Source organism: Anguilla anguilla, chromosome 2, assembly GCF_013347855.1.
Source record: "Anguilla anguilla isolate fAngAng1 chromosome 2, fAngAng1.pri, whole genome shotgun sequence".
NCBI lineage: Eukaryota > Metazoa > Chordata > Actinopteri > Anguilliformes > Anguillidae > Anguilla > Anguilla anguilla.
In genome coordinates, this window is record NC_049202.1 from 21,995,510 (window position 1) to 22,016,491 (window position 20,982).

General features: G+C 48.0%; 1 protein-coding gene across 4 annotated transcripts in view; it reads left to right on the forward strand.

Moving 5' to 3' along the window:
- Window positions 1–20,982, forward strand: part of vti1a (vesicle transport through interaction with t-SNAREs 1A) — a 190,297-nt gene that overhangs the window by 122,479 nt on the left and 46,836 nt on the right. For 2 of the 4 annotated variants that reach the window (XM_035404572.1, XM_035404573.1), the window contains 2 exons: window positions 806–876; window positions 4,974–5,035. In XM_035404572.1, coding sequence (XP_035260463.1) covers window positions 806–876; window positions 4,974–5,035 — 133 coding nt within the window. Of the gene's footprint in view, window positions 1–805; window positions 877–4,973; window positions 5,047–20,982 lie in introns of all 4 variants that reach the window. The other 2 variants (XM_035404574.1, XM_035404576.1) reach the window with 1 other exon arrangement.

Sequence of the window (20,982 nt, forward strand, 5' to 3'; positions counted from 1 at the left end):
GGCTGGCGGGAGAGCCCGGGTGGAAAGGATGTGAAATGTCGGTCGCCGTCGGTTCAACCGAGGTTGTTCGCTGCGCCCGTGGCGACAAGGCTGCGTAACTGGGGGTCGTCCTCTTGATTGGTGCTCCAGGCCTTGCCTCACTTCCTGTTTAAACCCAACAGTTGTAACCGATATGTTCATACTGTACTTAAACTGCGTTGTGGAGGTTTCGTTCTAAAACGCTTGATTGGGTCAGCCGTGTCCTTTTCTTTAAAACGTGATCCTGAAGCAATGAAGACTCCATTAAGCATTCTGAAGCTTTCAGTGCGTCTGCTTTTAGAGTACCGTTGAAAATAATCACAGTTTATAAGACGATTTAAGCAACATTTACTCAGTCCCCTGGGGTAATCCCAGTACATTGTGCAAAGGTTATTATTATTAATCGAAATTCATGAAATCGTTTTGCTTTTGTTTTACAACAACTAGTTCTTTCTAGAATGTATTTTAAAGATATGGGCATTTGTCTGTTGCTCAATCTGGTGCTGGTATAAGGACATTCAGAACATAGGTTCACAATGAAAATCAAGAAATCACTACTGGGGAATTCTTCTTGTGAAAGCTTTACTTGTGTTTTTAATATTATTTCTGTGTGGAGGAGTTATTACTGTGTTATTATACTGTTATTAGCATCCTAGTTTACAGAGTAAGCTGTCTGAGGGGCAGCATTTACTGTTGTATTTCTGTTATTACAATGTTATTATCATACTTGTCAGAACGAGCTCTGGGGTAAGGCAGTCTTTAGAAATGTCATGGTCCTCTTTTACAGAGCAAGTTGGGCAAGAAGTCCTGGCCAACCTGCACGGTGACCGGGAGAAGATCCAGAGGGCTAGAGAGCGGGTGAGTGTTTTGCTTACAGTTTGTTTATGGGTAGGGTCCCCCTACCCCAATCTCCATAACCCATCAACCCCCCCGGTCTCCCCCAATGCTCCACACTGTCTCTTCTTTCCACAGTAACAATGCAGTTGTGTGTGGCTGTGTGTGTGGTTGCGAGAGGCATGCAGATGTGTGCAGTTGTATCTGTGTGTTTGGGGGAGGCATGCGGATGTGTGCAGTTGTATCTGTGTGTTTGGGGGAGGCATGCGGATGTGTGCAGTTGTATCTGTGTGTTTGGGGGAGGCATGCGGATGTGTGCAGTTGTATCTGTGTGTTTGGGGGAGGCATGCGGATGTGTGCAGTTGTATCTGTGTGTTTGGGAGAGGCATGCGGATGTGTGCAGTTGTATCTGTGTGTTTGGGGGAGGCATGCGGATGTGTGCAGTTGTATCTGTGTGTTTGGGAGAGGCATGCGGATGTGTGCAGTTGTATCTGTGTGTTTGGGAGAGGCATGCGGATGTGTGCAGTTGTATCTGTGTGTTTGGAAGAAGAACGCGGATGTGTGCAGTTGTATCTGTGTGTTTGGAAGAAGAACGCGGATGTGTGCAGTTGTATCTGTGTGTTTGGGGGAGGCATGCGGATGTGTGCAGTTGTATCTGTGTGTTTGGGGGAGGCATGCAGATGTGTGCAGTTGGATCTGTGTGTTTGGGGGAGGCATGCGGATGTGTGCAGTTGTATCTGTGTGTTTGGGAGAAGCATGCGGATGTGTGTAGTTGTATCTGTGTGTTTGGGGGAGGCATGCGGATGTGTGCAGTTCTATCTGTGTGTTTGGGGGAGGCATGCGGATGTGTGCAGTTGTATCTGTGTGTTTGGGGGAGGCATGCGGATGTGTGCAGTTGTATCTGTGTGTTTGGGGCAGGCACGCGGATGTGTGCAGTTGTATCTGTGTTTGGGGGAGGCATGCGGATGTGTGCAGTTGTATCTGTGTGTTTGGGGGAGGCATGCGGATGTGTGCAGTTGTATGTGTGTGTTTGGGAGAGGCATGCGGATGTGTGCAGTTGTATCTGTGTTTGGGGGAGGCATGCGGATGTGTGCAGTTGGATCTGTGTGGTTGCGAGAGGCATGCGGATGTGTGCAGTTGTATCTGTGTGTTTGGGGGAGGCATGCGGATGTGTGCAGCTGTATCTGTGTGTTTGGGGGAGGCGTGCGGATGTGTGCAGTTGTATCTGTGTGTTTGGTGGAGGCATGCGGATGTGTGCAGTTGTATGTGTGTGTTTGGGGGAGGCACGCGGATGTGTGCAGTTGTATCTGTGTGTTTGGGGGAGGCATGCGGATGTGTGCAGTTGTATCTGTGTGTTTGGGGGAGGCGTGCGGATGTGTGCAGTTGTATCTGTGTGTTTGGGGGAGGCATGCGGATGTGTGCAGTTCTATCTGTGTGTTTTGGGGAGGCACGCGGATGTGTGCAGTTGTATCTGTGTGTTTGGGGGAGGCGTGCGGATGTGTGCAGTTGTATCTGTGTGTTTGGGGGAGGCATGCGGATGTGTGCAGTTGTATCTGTGTGTTTGGGGGAGGCAGAGGGGGAAACAGGCCCTGTGTAAAGAGGATATGTAGCTGGAGGCAGTGTGGAGTCCTCCCCCCCGGGTCCCAGAGCTGGAGGCAGAGTCAGTGTGAACCGCTATCCCAGCATCCTCCTGCCGCAGCGGGGATCTCTGGATCTCTGCTCTCTCTGCCTGCATGTGTGTGTGTGTGTGTGTGTGTGTGTGAGAGAGAGCGAGAGAGAGACATAATGAGTGTGTGTGTGTGTGTGTGTGTGTGTGTGTGAGAGAGAGACATAATGAGTGTGTGTGTGTGTGTGTGTGTGTGAGAGAGAGAGAGAGACATAATGAGTGTGTGTGTGTGTGTGTGTGTGTGTTTGAGAGAAAGCGAGTGAGTGAATTGAATTATCATTGTGCTACAGCCTCCCCTGGTCAGTCCTGAGTAGTGCAGCTGACTAAGGAACTTCTCCACCAGTGGCTGTAATCTACGATTGGTCATTTCAAATCGATGGTAAAGACAACAGCAGCGACAGCGGTAGTCACCCCGGGGGGACGGGCGAGGGGAGGACGGAGCGGGACGCCCAGGAAACAGGGGTGCCGCCGCGGGGGCCGCCCTCAGCCCCCCCCAGACCCGGACGCTGAAGCGGACGTTCTGCGATTCGCCGGCAGCGGCCGCCCTCCCGTACCCCCGCGCGGCGGCGGCGGCGGCGTCGCGCTCGCCGTCGGGGGGCCGTCTCAGAACGGCTCTCTGCGGAAGGACGCTCAGAGATCACAACGCGTCGGCGGGCGCGGCGGCCCGCTTCAAAGGAAATAAAACATCTCCTCTCAAAGGTGCGGCGTCCGCGGTAGAGCGGCGGGCTCCCCGCGAGCCTCCTGCCTCCGTAGGCCCCCTCTCTCTCTCTCCCCCCTTTAAACGCCGAGAGGAGATGTGAAGGCCTCGCCGCGTGAAGCTCTGAACCGCCCGCTCCTCCTTTCTTCTCCTGCGCCGGAAAAGTCAACGGGAGTCAGGGGAGCACGGTTTAACCCCTCCCTGTCCTGTGCCCGCTCGCTAACTCGCGCGTACGCAGACTCGCACCCCGCGCGAACTCGCATCGGTCGACGGGCTCACGCGCTCACTCGTACGCGCTCACGCCGTCGCGTCAGGCGCACACACCCTCCCGCGTACCTGTACGCTCAAAAAAAAAAACAAACAAACGCGATGCTCAACACCGCCAGCGTAAAATCCGCAGGCCCGCGCTGAAAGCCCTGCCGCGCGGTTAGCATTTCGAAGACGGTTTTGAGATGTTCGCTCGCGCTAAATGGGAGACGACGCTCTCAGGCTAACGCGCGGAGTTTCTGCTCTTCAGAATTTCCTCAGAAGACAACTCTCCTTCCGTTCTGATGTCTGCAGGTGCCGCTTGCTTCGGTGCAGAGCAACAGCGTCCCAAGTGCCCCCTTACAGATCCTTTATTGTGCACTCTTCAAAAACTCTGCAGGATGGGAACGTTTTGAGCAAAGCGCTGCAGTGTAAATTACAGAGAAAAAATATGAAAAGCGCAAAAGTAGCTGAATGAAGTACAAATTATGAAGTTTTAACATCAGCTCATTGTTGTTTGTGTCTGTATGTTTGGAAACCCGCTCGTCTAGAGTGACTGGTGCAGCTGAGGGTGAACGTGCACTCGCCTAACCAGCCAGTTATGGAGGTGGGGGGGTGGGGGGGGGGCATATATACAGCTGGACATTTCCAGTGGAGGGTCAGTTTAGGCACCTGACCCCAGGTGGAAAGATGCTCATTGCTCCTAACCAGGAATTCTTATTGTCTGGAAGCAAAAGTGAAGTTTTTACGAGCCACTTCCACTGTAGCCTGCCCTGTACAGCCTGCATATAGGACCGTGTTTTTTTGGGGGGGGGGGGGGTTTGAGCGGGGGGACGAGCGGGACGTACACTTTTCTTGCAGCTCCATACAGTCCCGGCCTCTGGCGATTTGCGTTTTTGGGAAGAGCCCGAGAAATCTCCCGGGCCGGGTCTACGGCGGGGAGCGTGGCGACGGGCGTCTCCCGGATTTTTTGACTCCCCCCCCCCCCCCCCCCCCACCGCCAGTTATCCGGGAACACGCGACGCCTCGCGGAGCATCTCTGGAAATCCGAGCGCGGCGGGAATTTCACGGCTGCCCGTCATTTGTGCCGTCAGCACTCTGGGCCTCGTACGACTCCCGGCCAAGAGCCTCAGTGTCTGAGAGGGAGACACAGGGCCGAGAGAGAGAGAGAGCGAGAGGGAGAGAGAGAGGGAGACACAGGGCCGAGAGAGAGAGAGGGAGACACAGGGCCGAGAGAGAGAGAGAGAGAGAGAGAGAGGGGGTAGAACAAGAGGAGAGGAAGTAACAGACCATTAATATCTGGGGGTCCGCAGTTCTCAGCATTGCCCATTCCCGTCGGGCCGAGTCAGCCCCCCCCCCGACCCCTACGCCGACGTTAGCCGTGGCCCCGCCCACCTTCCCTCCTGCTCCTTCTCCTTCCTTTTACACATTTTCAGGTAAACACAAGTTTTCGTTTGTCTGAATATGTATGAGTGCGAACGCTCATTTGAACTTTTCTTTTGTTTCCCAAAGCTGAGAGAGACAGACACCAACTTGGGGAAGAGTTCCAGGATTCTGACAGGAATGCTGAGAAGGTAAGAACAAGGTAGGGCGCTGTCTCCCGCTGTTTCTCTCTCTCTCTCTCTCCTGTTCCGCGCTGGCTCACCGCGCCTTATTTTAGTGCGAGCGCGCGTGCACGTGCGCGCCGGGTGCTCACGTGCACACTTGTGTACCAAACGCGCGCTGTCGTGCACGTGCTTGCATGCCAGCATTCAAGCACAAGAACCATGAATGCTGTACGACAGTAACAGTCATACATAATCATACATAACTATCATATACAATCAAAATCAAAATAAAGCATATTGCACGCAGATGCTTCCATGGACCTTAACACATGCACACACACACACTTTCTAACACTCTAGATCTGTCACACACACAAGCAGGGATGAGACAAACACAACGTAGATGTAAAAAAACACACTCGCATCCATACACACCAGTTGTATATACAGCGAGGTTCATAATGTTTGGGACAAAGACATATTTTTCTTGATTTGGCTGTGTACTCAATACTTTTACTAACACAATTTTAGGTATGTTTATACAGTTTGGTTTCACAATTCAGATATTACCGCACTGTTTATACATATTGTAGCCCCCCCATTTCAGGGTACCATAATGTTTTGGACATACTGATAGGTTAATGAAAGTAGTTCGGTTTAGTGCTTTGTCACATTTCCTTTGCAAGCAATCACTGCTTGAAGTCTGTGACCTCGTAGACGTCACCAGGTGTTGAGTCTTCTCTGGTTGTACTTCAGCCATCGTCAGTTCCTACTTGTTTCTAATGAAAAACGAATATATAAAAATATTCTCAGAATAAACAAATATTCTCCACATTGTTCTGTTACGCATTCAGTGTATTCATGTGTATTTCCATGATATTAGCCTGATTTTGTGTATTTCACAGTGTGAAGAGTAAAGTGAAATTTGTTATTTTTGGTATATACTCAAAGCATTTCGATTTGAGATCAAAAGATGAATATGAGGCAACAGTGCAGACAACGAGATTCGTTCCGTGGTAGTTACATGCATATATGTTATACCGTTTTACAGAAACAGCTGTTTCTGTGTTGAGTCTGAGTTTTCAGCTGTGCAACATTAAGTTGACGGATCACTTACAGGTGTTTTCTTAGGTGTTGCTTAGGCGTTTCTTTTTGCATGAATTGTTCACACATACTAGACTAGCGAACTAATTGTTGGACTCATACATATTGTACAAGTCCGCTAAGGAAGGCAACTGCAGCTCATGACAGACAAATCCTGTGCTGTGAAGTAAAACCCTAAAACAACGCTCAGTGACATCACCAGCAGTTTGTAGAGGGCAGGGGTGAACATATCACAAGCCACCATCAGCAAAAGCCTTTGAAAGCCAAATTATAGAGGCTATACTACAAGGTGATATCCTCTTAGCAGTAGCAAGGATCAAAAGGCCATATTAGAATTAGCCAAAAGTGGGGAGATAGGATGGATCAGGAATTGATCCAAAGCATACCACCTCATCTATGAAGTACGAAGGAGGAAATGTCATGGCTTGGGCGTGCCTGGCTGCTTCTGGAACAGGCTCGCTCGTCTTCATCGATGACGTAATGGAGGATTGCATCGGTAGGATGAATTTGGAAGTGTACAGACAGAAATTCCTCCAACCTCATCGGCCGGTGCTTCGTCCTGCAGAAAGACAATGACCCCAATACACGCCGCCTTACACGACCAAAGCATTCATCAGTGAGACAGAGTGGAAAGCTTTGGGCTGGATAAGCCAGTCATCTGATTCGAATCCAGCCGAGCACGCGTTTCACTTGCTGAAGACGGAAGTCCTCCGAAACCAAGATCAGCTGAGAGGGGCTGCAGTGTAGGCCTGGAACGGCATCTCCGGAGAAGATACCCAACGTTTGGCGATGTCAGTGGGTTGCAGATTATACAGTTAATACACTTATGGGCTACGCGACCAAATATTAGACTTTATTGCTACGATTTGCTTTAAGTTTATTTAATTCGTTTTTGTTAACATTTACTTAACGTCGCACAGCTGGAAATGTGGGGGCTCAACACAACAACAGCTGTTTCTGTAAAATGGCAAAACACATACACATGTAAATACCGCAAAATGAAAGCTGGTTGTCTGTACTTGTGTCTCATATTCATCTTTTGATCTGAAATCCAAATTCCTTAAATATATTGCTGCACTGTTACCATACTTCTGGAGCACCCTGTGTGTGTGTGCGTGTGTGTGTGTGTGTGTGTGTGTGTACGTCTGAGGGCACGCGAGCGCATGTTTACATTCGTGCATGTTCGACCATGCGAAGGCTAACGAGCTGAACAGCTCTCGGGGTAGACACTGTCCTCAGGAACGCGCTCCAAATGCCCCCCGATCCCCACTGTCTGTGACCACGCGCGGTCTCTCCCTCCTCTTCCTCACCCCGACCGGAGTGCGGCAGCCGCTTCGCTCCGGGACATACGGAGACCGCGAGCGTCATCGTCCGCGGCCAGTCACAACCGCCTCGCCCTTCCCACAATGCCTCAGTAAAGAAAGAAAAAAATCACCCCCCCCCCCCCCCCCCCCCCCCGGTGCCGTCGCGGGAGGCTTCAGAAAAAGGAATCGCGGGGGGAAGGAGAAAAAAAAAAGCAACATTGAGTTAAACGTCTGTCACATCTCCATTTTATAAACTGCCAGGGCGTCCGGCCCTGAACCGTGACGCTAGGTTTCTGATTAAGAGTAATATGTAAATGACACCGGCTAAATTTAAAACCCAGGCTGGGGAGGAAGCGGCAATTGAAATGGATGCTTGAGCGCCCGTGGACAATCAGGAGGGGCGCGGGGCGCGCGATAGGCCCGCCGCGACGCCGAGTGTAACCCACATTCTGCATATGTCTCCATTTTGTCAAATCTCATTAGAGGGCCTGCCTGCCTGGTGTCATTGGAGCTGTCCAGAAATCATTCATCATTTTCCCCCCCTTTAGTTTAAAGTAAATAAGAAGCAGTTATTTGAATAATATCATATTAATGCTAAAGTTCAGCTGTCACTAAATGGGAAGACTTAATCACACGTAGCATTTGGAAATGTACTGCCTGGCGCGCGGCTCCACTTGGCTTTTTCGGGGGTAGCGGATTCAAATAAGGATTTATGAGTTTCCCAAACCGATGCGTTTCGCTGCGTTTCTGCTTGGCGGAGTCCGCTCTCCCCCGGTATGAAAGCGGAGACAGGCTCTTTTAAATAAAATAAAGCATTTCTTAATATTGAGTTTTGTGTAGCCTCTCAAAAGTCATTTATAACCGGCGAGTGCAAAGAAAACAAATTCGAGTCCCGCCGTCCTTTGTTTAGATTTTCCTTCGACGCTGACAGTTTGTACATTCATTAAGCGGCGTCCGCGGGCCCCAGACGTTTGATTAATATCGTTTTTGCGTGCGTGCATGCGCGCACATGCGCTTGCGTCGTTTCCCTGCGTTTTGTGGGTGCTTTTTTTTTTTTTTTTGTTTCTTGATTTATGGTTACCCCTGGGGTATGAAAATGTTATTCAAAGATAAGGGGCGGGTGGGCCTTGTGGTTTCGGAGCGCGGCAGTGATTTCTGATGATTTCAGCAGTTAAGTTTTCGTGCGGACGGGTTCGCACGCGTGTTCCTGGTTGACGCTCCCCTCTCTCTCTCAAGTCACTGCAGTCACATTTATGATCCTTGCGAGTCTGGCGCGAAACCAAGTTTATTTTAGAGTCGGTAAACATCAAGAACAGGAAGTCGAGGGGAGATGTTTATGATTTTTATTGCCTTGCCTCGATTTTGTGCTGCGGGGAGCAGGAGTGCAAAGTAATCCTTGTCGTTTTTATTTCTTATTTTTTTATTTAACATTTTAGATGGTCTTGCTCTCAACGTTTTCAGCCAAACGTCAGACGGTGTGTGAGCTTTGTTGTCGGCCAAGCTGTCAACCTGGACACGACCTGAGTGTGAAGCAGCTGAAATGCTCCCCATCACCGGCAATCAAAGCCACAGTCAAAAGAGCTTTCAGCTCTTATCATAACTTCTGTGTGTATATCTTTCCTCATGCATACAGTACTTACTGCACTTGTATTGGCTTGAAGACAGGTAGTATTTTTACAGTGTTTTTTTTCCACAAATTTAGCCTTGTCAGACTTCCCTTTGTGTAATCGTATTACATGCCAGGTATAGACTTGAAACGTAACCGCGAGTCTTTCTAACAAGGCTACGCAGAAGCAGAAACGAGGAAAGATATTTTTAAAAATCCTGAAACGTGGAGCATGAAGAGTATCGAAAACGGAGTCGGGTTATTTTTTTATGTTCAGGGGAAGCGAACGCTCTGGTGACACTGTCTATTATTTTTACCTTTTTATATCCCAGCATGCAACGCGACGCAGTGCATTTCAAGCCGCACAGCGCCGCAGTAAGACTGACACCTGCTTCTGCTTAGAATAAATTATTCATTTCGGCATCACAAGCCCTAAGGGCTTAGATTATATTGTCATGGTTTCGCTGATCTCATTAAGTTTTAATGCTGTGATTAGAAAAGCAAACACATCAGTGGTACTTTTTTTTAAAGGATTATGTCATTTATAGAATAAAATTGCTTCTCAACAATTAAAACATCAGCCTTAATAAGTCATTACAGAACAAACCTTATTTTGCTGTTTTTTTTTTTTTAAACTGAGGTCTTAAAAGCTACCAAAGCTACCAAAGGTTTCTCCCCATTAATTGTGTAGTGAAGTGTAGTTCCGTGGTATAAATTAACAGTAAGCAGCTTGTCTAATTATAGCTGGAAGTTATGACAAAATAAAAAATGAAGAATTGTTTTGAAAACGAGGCACAATGCTGAATGTACTGTAAAGCGATGAATTATTTATCTGTTTTTGCATGGTTGTGTGATGGTCGGTAACCTCCAGAGCCGGGGACATCGATGCTGTAGAACCTGGTGTGGCTCAGCTCTGTTTCCACACACAGCCCAGACATCCACACATAGCCTGCCTCAGATTGTGTGGACAAGTCACACCAAAAATAAACAATTTTTTATAAATAATTTTTAAAGAAATTTATATAAATATATATATATATATATTTTTTTTTACATGGTATCATGTAGCATATTCACTGTTTTTTTTTGTTTGTTTGTTTTCCTTTTGGCGTTTTTGCAGATCAGCGTTGGTTTTAGAGACGTGGTGAAGGAAAGTGATTCTGAAGCAATGGGAGCGGGGTTCTGAGATGGCTCCGGAAGCCCCTCAGGGACAAGTTCAGGGAGCTCTGGAGGGGGGTTCTGAGGAGGTTGCTGGGGCAGTTCTGCTAAGTTCTGAGGAGGTTCCGGGAGCGGTTCCAGAGAGGTTCTGAGGCGGTTCTCAGGCGGTGGTCCCGAGTCGTTCCGCGTGTGCGAGGGAAGAGAGGGGCGAAGGACAGGGGCTGGCTCCCAGCACACGGTCATGGGGCCCGTCCCTGTGCGGACGATGACAGGTCACACTCTACGCCTCTTTCAATGGGCCCATTGTGCGAGCAGAGCGCACTGTCAAGCGTGTGTGCGTCTTTGTTAACCCGTACGATGTGGGGGGGGGCGGGGGTCTTTGTTTGTGGAGGGAGGAGATACACCCAGAGGAGCGGAGCTACATTCACAGCCGCTGATGCCCCCCCCCCCCCCCCCACCCCCCCATGCAGAAAAGAGGGGTCAGTGCCGAGCCTGTGTGGGGACTGTCTCCACCCTGACAGTGTGATGCACAGCACATTCCCCCTTCTGCTTCTGCCTGTGTGCTACCAGGGGATTAAGCACCATACATACACACACATGCACACAAACATACACAAATCTACACATACGCACACACATATGAACACAGACACACACACACACACACATATACCCTTATACACACAGACATATATACACATACGCACTCGCACACACATACAGTACACACGCATATATACACATACACACAGACATATATACACACATACACACACACACTCACACATACACACACATGCACACAAACACACACAAATCTACACATACGCACACAAATATGAACATAGACACACACACACACACACCTGCTCACACATATGCACACATGCACACACACACACATATATCCTTATACACACAGACATATATACACATACACACTCACACGCACACACATACAGTACACACACATATATACACATACACACAGACATATATACACATACACATACACACACACCTGCACAAACATACACACACATGCACACACATACATATATACGTATACACACACACTCACACATACACACACACATATATATATACACATACACACACAGACATATAAACATACACACGCATATATACATACTCTTTCACACACACATATACACATACACATGCACACACACATGTATACACACACAAACATACACAAATCTACACCTACGCACACAAATGTGAACACAGACACACGTGCATTGTAATGTTCTGCAGTGTTGGAGGCGGCATAGCTGAGACTTGATCTTCAGTCACCCCACAAATGGAAAGTCAAACCCTTCTCAAGGTCTCCCTTGAAACAAGTCTGAATCCAGGTCAGACCTGCTCTCTATGGGGGAAATGAAAGGGTTGGAGGGTCTACAGAAGTTATCTCTCAAGATTCAGAGTTGGTCCACATGTCTGATCCAGCGCAACGCTGATCTACAGTAGAGGCCTAGCACAGCAATGATTCAGCGTAGCGCTGATCCAATAGAGCACTGATCTCTAGCACAATCCTAGCACAGCCCCTGTTCGGCATTGCACTAGTTTGACATCAGGCTGATCTACAGAATGCTGATCTATAGCACAAGCCTAGCACAGCTCTGATTGACCATAGCACTGATCCACACTACAGATCCAGCCGAACACTGATCTTTAGCACAAGCCTAGCACAGCTCTGATTGAGCATAGCACTGATCCACGCTACAGATCCAGCCAAGCACTGATCTTAGGCAGAAATGCAGCACGGCACTGACAGAGGACCACACTCATCCAAAGGGCAGCTAAGGATCAGGTCAGGTTCTTTGCCTGCAGGACAGTGCATGTTGCCTTTGCGGCATATCTGCTTCAAAAGCCTGTTCAATACCGCAATTTCCCCCCTGGAATATAAATCCGTCCGCAACAGACATGCGCCTTGAACATAGCTGTGTAAGAGTCATGCGTTTTCCAAAGTACGTGTGATTTGTAATTATTAGACGCAGCGTACGTCAAGAGAAAGAAAAAGTAAGAAAGAAAAGGTACTTTTTCTTTTTGTCTTGTTGCGGCAGCGTTCTCTTCTCTGTCACTGCAGTGGCTAACGGGTGGCAGTTGTGCCACAGCAGGAGTCACGCACTGGTTTTGGATGGCTTTGGATATTTTGGGGGGGGGGGGGGGGCGGGGGTTGGCATGGCAGGAAGCAATGGGGGCCTCGCGGCCACATTAATCAGACATTCCCAAACGGAGTGAGGAGGAACAGATCAAAGACGTCCAGAGACGTCCGTCCCGAAGATCTCCAGATTTACACTTTCCAAGTACTGGCTTTTTTCTTTTTTTTCTTCCAATTTTTAAACATTTTTTTTTTTTATTTTGCCTCCCAAGCCTGGAATATTAAATATGTGATATGTAGGTCATATAATTAATGAAATGCAGACGCTGGGGTACGGTTGCAGAGGGATGCAAATGGAAGGAGTCTTGGGGGCTTCTTGAAGTCTGTTGTGAAGTCTAACAAAAAGATTTAATATTATTTTTAATTGGAGCTGAAAGATAGAACAAATTATAGTTCAGTCTATTTTTTTTCTCTGTCTTTTATTTATTTAGCTTGCTTTTCTTTCCATCTTGGGTTGCTGGGAAAGGCCTCATTAGGATGCGGCAGGGGGGAGGGGGTTGGGGATGCGGCAGGGGGGGGCCGTGGTTTTGGAGGCCGAGTTCGCGATCTCTCACGCACACAGGAGACAGGAGAAATGCGCACTGTTCAAAGCTGGCAAAACCTTTCGGTCAAAAGTACCCTTACTGTACATTAACTTGGTCTAATAGCGCTTAATAATTAAACGCGTAAAAACCCACATGTAAATGAAGCACGGGAGTTCCCCCCCCCCCCATTATTGTTAAAAGTAAGGACCAACTCCCACAACAATTAAGTGCAGTGTACGTTCTGGAACCTTCCGCGCAGTCCGCGGCGACGGTGCGAGGCCTGTGATTCGCGGTCTCATTAAATTTCCGGGCCCGCCGTACCTAGCGCGGCGTAGCGGAAGCAGGCGCGGGCGCGCGGCGGCGGCGGAGCCGAAACGCAGTTCCTCTTTCATCAGGAAGTTGCGGAACAGCGAGAGGCGCGTCGCTCGCCTCCATCCGAACACCTCTTTGAGCCGCGCTTTATTTTTAGGCGCGGCTACGACGCCGCTCGCCCGCGATTCCCTAATGCGCTCCTTTTCGTCCGTCCGCGAAATAGCATGCGAAGTCTGAGGGACTTAATTAGACGAGATTTGAGTGGTGTATTTTAGTCCTCTGTTTGCGCGTGGCTTTTTAAGGTCAAATCCGCACGGATAATTAAATGTCAGGCTCACAATTTTGCTTTACAGTTTTGATATCGATGCCTTTTAAAAAAAATTTGTTCCCAAGGCCGTTAAGTTGTCACGGCTGTTTAAGATTTGAGCGACCGTCGTTTGGTTTTTATGGAGCTGAGCTTGGGCCTCATGGTTATGCGTTCAGGTTTCACGTGAGGTCAGCGCTAGGTCGAGTCTGGTGGAGTATTTCGTTAATATATGACCGAAGCTTGCAAATAGCATATATGTAATGCTGTTCAGTTTTTAAAACCGGGGAAAGTTCTCATGTTTTTGTTGAATTTGTTGAAAATGTATGCAGTCATGGTCAAACCCATGTACTCAGGTCCACTTTTAGGTACTAAATCTGATTAATTGCTAAGTTAAATGTAATAATTTATGAATTCCATTAATTGTATATATTTTTTAGTCATTGCAGAACAAACATCTGTGAATGGATCTTCTGTTCTTTTTTTTAACCTTAAAGGAATTGAATTGGCACACAACTCCTCTGTTTTTAGTTATGTTTTTTTTTTTATCTTAATGCAACATTCTGTGACCAGTTATTAGCAAGTGTGTTTGTTTCACTTAATTTGGTTCCAGTTAGTTGGCGAGTGCCCTGAGCATGTTGTATGAAAAGCGCTATATTAATAAATTTAGTTTAAAGATCCTTTTTGTGATAGACATGTAGATACACAAATCTGATCTTAAGAACAGAAGATTAAGATCGCTTCGGTCCTGTAGTCCACTGTACTGCGGATGTTGTTCTTCCCGTTGCCTCCCAGCACTGGGTGAAATAACCATAAGCCCATCAACTCTGCACTGTACTCTTCACTGTACTCGTTCATCAGCACCTTCCAGAAAAACAGATTTCATTCGGTGGCCCTCTCCCGTACGGCGTATGCTCCGCCCGCCAAAGACGACGGGGCGTTCGACCGAACCGCCTAGCGCGCCGAAGCGCCGCCGCGCGCTCCTCTCCCCGTCGCCGCGTCGCTTGCGGAACGCGAGGGGTTAAAGAAACGCGTTCGGAGCCGCTGCTTTTAGCTCTCTTCATCCCCCCCCCCCCCCCCCCCTCGTTCCGGGTTTCCATCGCCGACTCTCCGCTGAACTTTATTTAGCGCGTGTGAGAGGAGCTGAAACGGGCCGAACTGCGCGAGGAGGAGCGCGCCGCGCTAAACCCCTTCCCCCCCCGGGCCGGGGTCAGTCCCGCAGGGTTCCCGCGCCAGCGGGCTCTGATCTTTCCCCCTGTTGCCGCGGATAATTCCTTGTACTACATTTGTACTCTTTCCCGTCTATGAATTTATTCAGCATCTCTGATATCCTTCAGTTCATTTTTCCTTTGAGACGGCCAATCTCCGCTATCAGCTCTCTGTGAGTTTCTCCTCACATGTTCCTGGCGAACGAAACGGCTCCAGCCGCAGAACGCGAGCCGCATCGAGCGCTCCGTCGTCCCGGCAGCCAGAGCTGCCTTTTTATTTCTATTTTCTTTGTTTTTATTTTTTATTCTCCCCCCCCCCCCCCTCCTCTGTACATCACTGTACCGTACAATACATCCCCTAGTAATGAACAGACGTCCTGGTGTTTTTTTTTGTTTGTTTTTTCGTTTTGGCTCCGTGCCAGATGAGGATGTTCTGTGAAAGATGAACAGACCTTTGTTGAACTCGGGTACCGCGGGTTCGAATTCTCGGAAGAAACAAGCGAGTTATTGAGGAGATATGGAAGCGAAATGAAGCGGCGCTGGAATCTGCGTGAAATCGACACTGTGTGAACGCTGCAGCGGTGCAAGGAGCGAGCGCCTTCTCGCAGGCCTTCACAGCTTGCTGGGAAACTCCGGCGTTCTGTAAACAATGAGGTCATGGTACCTTGCGGTGACCCCACAGGTGCCATTTTGTTTCTACATTTTGACTTTTCTCTGCCCGGGGTCTCCGCCGTTGTTCGTGCCCCACGGTGTTATCTGTGGCGTTAATTGTGCCATGTTGTCAATGGTGTCGTTTGTTTTGATATCTATGGTTGTCCGTGTTATATCCGTGGTGTTGGCTGTGACGATCCCCGATTCGTTTTTCTCATTAGCTGACCCCCTTCTTTTTTTTTTTTGTCGCCGTCGCCGTTTTCATTTTTGTTTTCGTCACTCGTGGAATTTGTGCCAGTGTAATGGGGGAACCAAGGAAAAAAAAAAAACTGAAACCTCAAAAAGAGCGGAAGGTTATTTATTTATTTATTATCCCAGCCCCGCTGGAAAAGATGAAAGGTCCGGAGTTGTGTCTCTCCGCTGGGGGGGCTGGCGTCCTTGGAGAGAGAGGCTGCAGAAGTGACAGGATGTTCCAGAGCCCGGCGCATCCACTTTATGTGCTCATTACGCACGGCAGCCCCGCTCAGAAATAATGGCGTTTATTCCTACGATGACACTTAAACTGTTTCTCTGACTCTTATTAGCGCGTGTTGAAGGGACTTTTTGAGGGAAAAGGGCAAGCGAGAGAGACGGAGAGAGAAAAACGAGGACACGAGGCGCATCTCTGGCAAGGGGCCGTTGCTGTGATGAGTGGCGCAGTGCATTGTGGTCCGCGAGGAAGCAGAAACGGACGCTCCGAGCACGATTCTCCGTGATGACTGCGTTTCCTCTCGCACGTCAGTGTTCGCCTCATCGATTTCCGTGTGTTTCAGAGCCTGGCATCTTCACCAGCCTGCTTCTTTTCTTCTTGCTAAGGCTGCTTTGCCATTGTGTTACATACGGGTTACATTAATCAGTTTGAGAACAATTCCGATTGATCGCCGATTTATCAGTTTTATACCGATTCAGCTCAATCACCGACTTATCAGTTTGACAAAGATTTAGATTAGTCACCATGGGGGAAAAACCAAGGAGAAGAACACTACTGTAAGAAGATTAGCTCCTTTGTCATTATGCACACTTGCACGTATGCGTACGCGTGCGTGTGTTGTGACTGTGTGTGTGAATTAATTTGTATGTGTATGTGTGCACATATATGAGAGAGTTCATTTGAGCGTGTACGCATTTTTAGGAGTACAAACCGCGTTATTCGCTGTTGCCATCTGTGTTCTCTGAGTGCTGATACACAATCAATAACAGCAATAGCAGAAACGGTAGCTGATCCGGACAGATACTGCGGGTATCGTGTCGGTGTCAGTCTTTTGCGCGTTGTGCAGTGTGAGCTGAGAGATCCCCACACCGGCCCCTCTGTGGTGGCTTCTCTTCCCGCTCTGTGGGACACCGAAGCACCGATGGTTTATTCACTGCTGCGCGCGCGAGGCCAGTTTGCACGGGACCGTCACTGGGCCCTCCCCTCGCTCCCGTCGTTTGAGATCAGTCGCACCTGGAAGTGGCTAAGAACACCTCTCCGGTCTCTGACGCTTTCGATGCGGCATTGAGCGACTGTCGGGCTCAGTTCCCGGCGCGTGGGGGGGGGGGGCTTACAAAGGACGTCAGCGGGCGAACGCGCGCAGAGCTTTATTTATAGCGCCTTTTCCGCCGAGACGGCTCAAAGAGACTGCGATAGCGCGTTCCGTCCCCGTTTCTCAGCTGTCGCGGCGGAACCCTCGCCCACGAACGGCGCCTTCCGGAAGCGAGGAGGTGCGGTGGGAGGTCAACGCTTGGGGGGTGAGGCACGCGCGCGTGCGGAGGCGCGAGGCTTTGAGAAAGGAGCGCGCGCGTCTCAGGCGCGGCGGAGAAGGGGCCCCTAGGCGTTCGGAGGAAACGACAGACGGACGCGGGGCGTAAACGACAAGGTGTGGAATGAAAGAGACGAAAGAGTTCTCCCACTCTTCTTCTGTCCTCTCCTCTCCTGTCCTCTCCTCTCCTCTCCTCCCCTCTCCTCTCCTCTCCTCTCCTCTCCTCTCCTCTCCTCTCCTCCGCGACGCTCTTGAAAGGCCCAAAGCTTCGGAGCGGGTTGTTTGTGGGAAAGATCTCCCTTTGTGATGTGGAAGAGGCCGTGGGGGAGAGGCTGCGCTCGGGCGTCTGTTGGATGGCGGTAATGAGATGTCCGCGTGGCGCGCTGCGCCGCGCCCAGCTTCCCCTGCTCATGGTGCATTCTGAAAGCCCTTTCAGCGCATTACAGGAGCTCCTTGGCTGAAGCCATTTAGCCACATAATGAGAGCTCCTCACCTGAAGCCGTTTAAACACATAACCTGAGGCTCTTGGCTGAAGCCATTTAACTACATAATAAAAGCTCCTTGGCTGAAGCCATTTAACTACATAATAAAAGCTCCTTGGCTGAAGCCATTTAACTACATAATGAAAGCTCCTTGGCTGAAGCCATTTAACTACATAATAAAAGCTCCTTGGCTGAAGCCATTTAACTACATAATAAAAGCTCCTTGGCTGAAGCCATTTAACTACATAATAAAAGCTCCTTGGCTGAAGCCATTTAACTACATAATGAAAGCTCCTTGGCTGAAGCCATTTAACTACATAATAAAAGCTCCTTGGCTGAAGCCATTTAACTACATAATAAAAGCTCCTTGGCTGAAGCCATTTAACTGCATAATTTGGCTGAAGTTGTTTAAATGTATAACATGAGCTCCTTGTCTGAAGCTGTTGAAACATAAGAGGAGTTCCTGAACTGGAGCCATTTCTATATATCAGGAAGTCCTGGGCCTAAGCTGTTTAAACACATAACAGGAGCTCATTGGCTGAAACAGTTTAAACACATAACAAGAACTGATTGGCTGAAGCAGTTTGGCTGAAACAGTTTGAACATGTAACAGGAACTGATTGGCTGAAACATTTTAAATACATAAAAGGAGCCCGTTGGCTGAAGCAGTTTAAGCACATCACAGGAGTTCATTGGCTGAAGCAGTTTTGATGCATAACAGGAGTTCATTGGCTGAAGCAGTTTAAGCACATCACAGGAGCCCATTGGCTGAAGCAGTTTTAACGCATAACAGGAGTTCATTGGCTGAAGCAGTTTAAGCACGTACCAGGAGTTCATTGGCTGAAGCACATAAGTTCCAACGGCCCTGAACCAGTTTTGAACGTGGCCTAGTGTTCCCCAGCCTTGCTGCGGGCCGCCACACCCTGCCATGGTGATAAAGCGTGGACGCACACTGCCCAGCGATAACCAGTGCCTTACGGAGAGCTATCAGTGAAGCCTTTGCAGCTCTGTGTTCACAGCGTCTGGGCATCACATCGGGGTGGAGTGTACCACCGGACACTCCACACCTGGGTGGAATAAATATCTGAAATACTGTAACCCTTTATAACACGTAAAATTCCTGCAGACTACTGAAAATGTCACCTGGACCATCTGTTTTCACCAATATTCGGAAAAAAAATTATTCTGTCATTAGAACACATTGTTCTTTGTTTTCGCTTAGAAGCACGTTTAGCTTTTTATTTTCAAGGATCTGGCTGGAGCATTTTCAAATTTCCCAGCCTCTAAATTTTCAATTTTCCCAACCTCTACGTGGTTGGGTGGGCACTGTGACATCACAGGTCGCGCGAACCAATAGTGTTGTTTGTTGCTGACGTGTTGTGACAGAGGTCTTTATTTCCTTGTTCTGATACGTTTAAGTGGCAGCGCTTTAGTAGCATTAGCGGCAGCCTGCCTCTCTTAACGCCCAGCGTGAGGAGCCGTGGGCTTAGCCCTGCTGGATATCGGAGTTCTGACAGCTTTGTCACAGCAGCTGCTTTTATAACCGTTACAGTGCTGTGTGCGAGTTCACTGCGTACAGCATGTGTAGGCCATTGAGTCGATGAGGAGAGATTTCAGTATTGCGGTAGAACCTCAGATATACATACGCATCAGGAATGAACGCTGTTGGGGGCTTTGAAATATTTGACAGCGGTGTCAAAATGCACCAATTTTAAGAATTCAAATCCTTTACTTATCGAAATCATTACTCACATTCTTTTTAGCCTTGTATTGTAAACCAGCTGCTCTCTGTAGCTTGAAACTTTAGATGAAGTTAATCTTAGATTAAAATTTAGCCACTTCAGAACATTCATTCAGTCTTCGTATGTTTGACTTGTGTATTGTTTAGACTTGGTTCTGTTTCTTCTATATGCTGATTTCCCCATGGATTTAACTGTGCCTTCCTTTTAATACCTACCCTTCTGTCAGTCTGTATCTCTTAGGTCCTACTGCATTAGCTATTACTGCTAAGTGTTACTGTGCAGTTTGCGCTTCACAAGAACCGATATCACTGGACCAAACGTGAGGTGGATTTATTTAAAGCTTAGCCTCCTGTCCCTAAACTGGTCCTGAGGGCCTGATTGTGCATCGTTTCTCTTCCAGTTGAGATCTGAGGCTCGTTTGAGCCGTTCAATGGACTCTGAACCGGATTTTACATAACTTTAACTAGCCTCTGTTGAATTGTATTTATGCGTGGTCATCGGAAGCATGTTTGTTCTACAGGATCAGGGTAAATGTTTTTGTTGCTCATTAGTTCTATTTGTACAGTGCTTATACGATCCGGCGATACAGACAGGTATTCAGCTTCATTGATTAAGAGTAATTGATCCTTCAGCAGGGCCTAGAATAATTAATCGGACAAGTAAATGGAATTGAGACAGCTGCTCCAAAAGGCAAGGATATTAACAACAAATAATATTGTCTTTCATAAGAGCAGGTTAAACGGAGATGGCTAGTAAAGATCAGCCTTCCATTAGCAGCTCAGTCAAGGCTAATGAAATGGGGACGGAGAACCATACTGTGGTTCCTCTATCACCAGGGGTAGTGGGTCAGAGCTCTGGACCGTAAAACCAGAAGAATGTTGGTCCAACATCCAAAACCTCTAGGGGCTGGTACTTCTGCGGGTTCCCTGCGTCAGGTTCTTTACCTGATCCACTGCACTGACGGTTAAAACAGCCAGGGAAATTGGTTTTGGAAGGAGCAATGGCTGGTGTTGCAAGTAATATGTGGCATTGTTAGCACTGTAGGAGTAACATGTAGCCTTAGTAAATTTTGAGTGTCATTTGTAACGTTGTTAGCATTGTGGGAGTTATGTGTAGCATTATTCTCATTATGAGCATAATGTGTGATGTAGTTAGCATTGTAAGAGTACTGTATACCATTGTTAGCGCTATTGATGCACATTGTTAGCATTTTACTATTGATATGTAAACGTACAGTCGTTAGTACTGTGAAACACTATGTGGCACTGTTAACACTGTAGGAGCTGTTTGTACCATTGTCAGCATTCTGAGAGTAATGTGTAGCATTCTTGGTACTGTGAGATTAATTCATAGCATTATTAGCATTGTAATAATAGCGTGTAGAATTGTCGGTACTGTGAGATTGAGTGGCGTTTTCAGCATTGTGAGTCACTCTATATCAAGACTTCTGATCAGAAAATAGAAAGGCAGATAATTTGCTTAGTTTTATGTACTTAATGAAATTCATTAAACCTTTTAAATAAGATAGTGATAATGACAGTCGCTCACAGTTTTCCAAAGACTACTCGCATCTCACGAGAAGTCAAGAGCTGTTTTTAAAGCAAGCTGTGCTTTGT